Source organism: Gadus morhua, chromosome 14 (genome assembly GCF_902167405.1).
Source record: "Gadus morhua chromosome 14, gadMor3.0, whole genome shotgun sequence".
NCBI classification, from domain to species: Eukaryota; Metazoa; Chordata; class Actinopteri; order Gadiformes; family Gadidae; genus Gadus; species Gadus morhua.
This window is the reverse complement of record NC_044061.1, coordinates 21,398,506-21,403,189: the sequence shown is the minus strand read 5'-3', so window position 1 is coordinate 21,403,189 and position 4,684 is coordinate 21,398,506. Positions and strand designations below refer to the sequence as shown.

Below are 4,684 nucleotides of genomic sequence, written 5' to 3'. Positions count from 1 at the left end.
GTTATTCTGCACCACGGCTGAATTTCGGGAACTTCTTCAAATACTGTGTTTGGGGCCTACTAATATCTAAATTAAAGCATCCATAAAGTAGCATGCAATGGGACCTTTAATTCATCGACTCCTTTCAAAGGGAAACTTCAAAATCAACTGGTAAACACCGCCACCTTCTGGTACCAACAAGATATATTGGATGCCTATCACAGTGCAGATACTCCACTTTTCTCGGAATGTTCTGGGTTCGATCTACAGTGTCCCGTCCAGCTTTATTAAAAATTGACTAAAGGTAAGCATGTTTGTTTGTTAGTAAGTTTGTTGGGTGTATTCAACTCTGCACTATATTTAAGAGGTTCAAAAGGTCGATTGACGGAATTTGTATATTTTTTTGCATATACTTTTTTACAATTTTGTAATTTAACCTCACAAAAAACACAATCAATTATTTATTATTAATATATTTGAACGTATCACTTTGGAAAAAAACACATTTAGCTTTGGCCTGGACACATAAATCATGAAATAAAACCTAAGCAACATAGCCTTATGTACCTTAGCAATTGACATGCCCAAGATAAAGCTTCACAAACACTAAAAGCGTAATCTCTTCCTGTCAACAGGACTGCAGCCTGAACAAAACCGGGGACGATCATAGATCCCAGGTAACTGTTGAAATGCTACTTCCTGGTGGAGCTCTCTCGGGAACGAGGCCTGGGTTACCTCTGACCGATCTCTTGTAGGCCTACCAGGTCAGATGGCTGGTAGGTCTACGAGGACAGCTCTCTGGTCGTTGTACGTGTGGTCCTCGGTAGATCTACCAGGTCAGATGGCTGGTAGGTCTACGAGGACAGCTCTCTGGTCGTTGTACGTGTGGTCCTCGGTAGATCTACTAGATCAGATGGCTGGTAGGCCTACACGGTCAGCTCGCTGGAAGGTCTACTGGGTCAGGTCTGCGGTAGGTCTACTGAGTCAGATCCAGAAGGTCCAGTAGAGAGCAGCCCGTCTGTGAATTGTCCAGCATTGGCCAGCAAAAGGCGGGCGTCCTGCAGGGGTGCAGAGGTCAGCAGGATGTCTCCCAGACGTCTGGCCATCCCTTCGCCCTCTCCCCCAGGCACCGTGCTGCTGAGTTGGGCCTACACACACACACACACACATTAGGCCTTTCTATTTATTCTACCTCTAGTATACAAGTGTATTTATACTGTAGGATCATGCAATACTTCTACATGTAGTCTGCAGGTGCATTTATAGTAAGTGAGCACTGCAGTACTTCTACCTGTAGTGTCGTTGTGTATTTGTGTGTTGGTGGAGCTCGAATATGGAGCACACATCGCTCAGCCATTTGCAACATCTGTGGAGAGAGAAGACTTCATTTCAAAATTCAACATTGAAATTGTTGATGCTCTGATGCTGTCGAGTCTTCGCAAAGGACACGGTGTTGGCATTGGAAGTATTCTGGTTTGTAGTCCGAGTAGTATTGACCAATCATGTTTGAGTGGGTATTAGTTGCATGCAGGTAAACAGTCAGTCTGGAGAGGGACAATCTAGGAACCCATCGCCTATCTTCTGACGACGACGAACCTCTACATGAGCTTTGATGTTTGTTTACAGAGATTATAGAAATGTTTGGACCAGAAAAACCTTAAAAGAATTTCGATGTTTGTGAATTCAGTGGAAAGACATTGTGGTTCGGCTTCTTATGACTAATCAGGTCATAGAGGTAGTTTATCTTCTCTTAACTCCATTTTTGCTTCTTTAGTTGCTAATCAGACTGTAATCAAGTAGTGGCGCTCAGAAGAAAAAGTCTGTCCTAAATCCTCTAGCTGATTAATTCAGATATTGCGTTAACATGTAACCAAAAACGTACGATAATATTGTATGTTTTGAGTCCATATATACATCATATCATACGTTCGAAAAACTGTGCATTTCATTTGAGATTTGGACCATGATCGCTCAAGGGAGTTTGTGTTTGAGGGTGAGTGAGTACCTCTACAGCCTTATCCTCCTCCAGCTGACCCTTCAGGGAGCTACAGCTCTTCTCCAGGGGTTTCTTCTCCTCCTCCATCTCCTCTAGAGCAACCAGCAGGTTATCTAGATCAGACTAGACATTGAAAACACACACACACACACACACACACACACACTTTATTACTATCAGGACTCCTAGCTAACACCCCCAACATCCGTTTAGCGGTTTGGGTGTGATGTCAGCGTGTTGACCTCTGACCTCCAGCCTGCTCAGGGTCTTCTTCCCGTTGAGAGATCTCCTGCCCTCCTCCTGCAGCTGACTGGCAATCCTCTCTGTCTCAAAGTCCCCCCGGGTCAACGGAGGCACCCTCAGCTCAGCGCACGCACCCACCAACCTGACAACACAACCAGAGTCAGGAACCACCTGACCACACAACCAGAGTCAGGAACCAACTGACAACGCAACCAGAGTCAGGACAACCTGACAACACAACCAGAGTCAGGACAACCTGACAACACAACCAGAGTCAGGACAACCTGAAAACACAACCAGAGTCAGGACAACCTGACAACACAACCAGAGTCAGGACAACCTGACCACACAACCAGAGTCAGGACAACCTGACAACACAACCAGAGTCAGGACAACTTGACAACACAACCAGAGTCAGGACAACCTGACAACACAACCAGAGTCAAGGAGAAGAGCCCATGAATTGTAGCGTTATCTTCATGAATAGTTTATATCAATAAAATTACGACAACAATACAACAAGCAAGTCAGAGAATAAATTGTGTGGTTTTGAGGATGAATTTGACAAACCAACGTCGACACAAGTAACTGAAAGGGATATTTATGAGTGACATTTTATGGGTCTGATTATCATCACACTTTGTGATAAAATGTCGAGTCCATTCAGTAGAAAGGTATTTCCTTTTCAAATGTATTCCACAAATGACTTAATTAGGAGAGTGTGTGTTTATGATACTAGGCTATGTGTATCTCGTTTTTAATCACCTTGTTTTTAGGATGTTAAGATGTTTATTTGTTTCCTCCTTCTCCCGCCGATTCAGGCCAAGAGTCTTTCTGTAAGAAAAGGAAAAATACATTTGAATCCGTCAAGTTCAGAGAGAACTGTGTGTGTGAGGGTCGATCGGGTTTAGTGACCTACAAAATGGACTGGTCCACAATGCTCTTCAGCCCTATGATGGACAACCGGGTCAGTGGCACCCACTTCTCCTGACCATTGCTCTTGCTTTTATTGGACGAAGTTCCTCCTGGAAGGAGAAGGGAGATAAATAAAGCAGACCGACAGGAAATCCCCTGTAAGTTACTGACCACCCTCTTCTTATGTACCCCCCACAGGCCCACCGGAAGGACTGGACACATTGTACATGCTTTAGTATAATATAAGACATCATGTACCCTTTCAAAAGTATAGTAGCATATAAGGGAGACTTATGTAAAATATAATGTATGCTCAATAATATAGTAGCAACAGACACTTGTGTCACTGTATAATAGTCAATAATGCACAGTATAATATAGATGAACAGGATATGTATCATGGTCGATGTTCAACAGTATAATAAAGATATAGTGGATATGTATCAGTCAATGATGTATACTATATTATAGATATATTGGATGTGTATAATAGTCAATAATGTATAGTTTCAGTTATGTAGCATATACTGTCAATAATTTCTAGAAACGTGTCAATCAATACTTCTACTACTTTCATTATATATTTGTTATGTATCCAGTGCTGACACCCAACTGGACTCTGCAGGTCTCTCAGCCTGCAGGTCCAGTACTTTGTGTTGCCACCCTACGGGATTACGCCTGCAGGTCCAGTACTTCGTGCTGATACCTTAATGGACCCAGTCTGTCAGTCTTCTGACAGACTGGGTCCATTAAGGTATTCTAATGACTCACTACATGGGTCACTACAGATATGGGTCACTAGTCACTACAGATAATACCCCACCTTTCTTCTTCTGGGACGGTTTCTGGCGAACCGTCTCTTTACGGGGCTCCTTAATAACACATGGACCAAGAAACGGTGATTAAACATAGTTGGACTCAACCCTTAAACATATTAAACATAGCTTATTAAACACATCGTGCTTGTGTTGGCGTTACCTGAGGTGCTGAAGATTTTTCTCCAGGTTTCTTTCGCATCTTCATGTTCGATGGTCTGGAGGAACCTCGTACTGGCTTCATCACTGCAATTGATATATAACCGTGTTAAACCTATACACTATCTTCGAACGAGGTTGTACATATACACATATAAATATGAACTTTAGACATATAAATACCTTAATATTGACGCTGATTTTATGACCGAGTGTTGTTGTTGTCGTTCGAGGTGATGTCAAGGCAGGCTTTCGCGCCGCAGCTTTGAAACGACGGGGCTGTACCACGCATGCGCGTACGGAAAGCCCAACGCCTCAAATTAGTTGAAACAAAATAGCGTTGTAACCTCAAAAAACCACCAGATGGTAGTATTGACTTAATGCTGTATGTCGATGAATGATGTCTGGAACTCTACTTGTCCTGATTGCCCAGCATTAATCCACTGACCAAACCTGGATAAAATTTGTAGGTTCATTTCATTAACGGCATGTTCATTTAAATTCCGTGGGAAATTTAAAAAGTGTTTGACTGTGACAAGTCGGTAGAACATGATGCACCTGTCATGCAACATATTTT

At 42.8% G+C, this 4,684-nt stretch overlaps 1 protein-coding gene across 1 annotated transcript; it reads right to left on the bottom strand.

Annotated features, from left to right (window-relative positions):
* Positions 1–244: 244 nt before the first annotated feature.
* On the bottom strand, positions 245–4,424 carry cenpq (centromere protein Q). The gene is made up of 9 exons (XM_030377836.1): positions 4,291–4,424; positions 4,112–4,194; positions 3,957–4,005; positions 3,138–3,243; positions 2,984–3,052; positions 2,225–2,360; positions 1,985–2,098; positions 1,271–1,345; positions 245–1,127 (listed from the first exon to the last, which is right to left on the bottom strand). The coding sequence occupies exons 2-9, from the start codon at positions 4,190–4,192 to the stop codon at positions 939–941; spliced, it is 819 nt and encodes a 272-aa protein (XP_030233696.1). The 5' UTR covers positions 4,193–4,194; positions 4,291–4,424; the 3' UTR covers positions 245–938.
* Between the last annotated feature and the right edge of the window lie 260 nt (positions 4,425–4,684).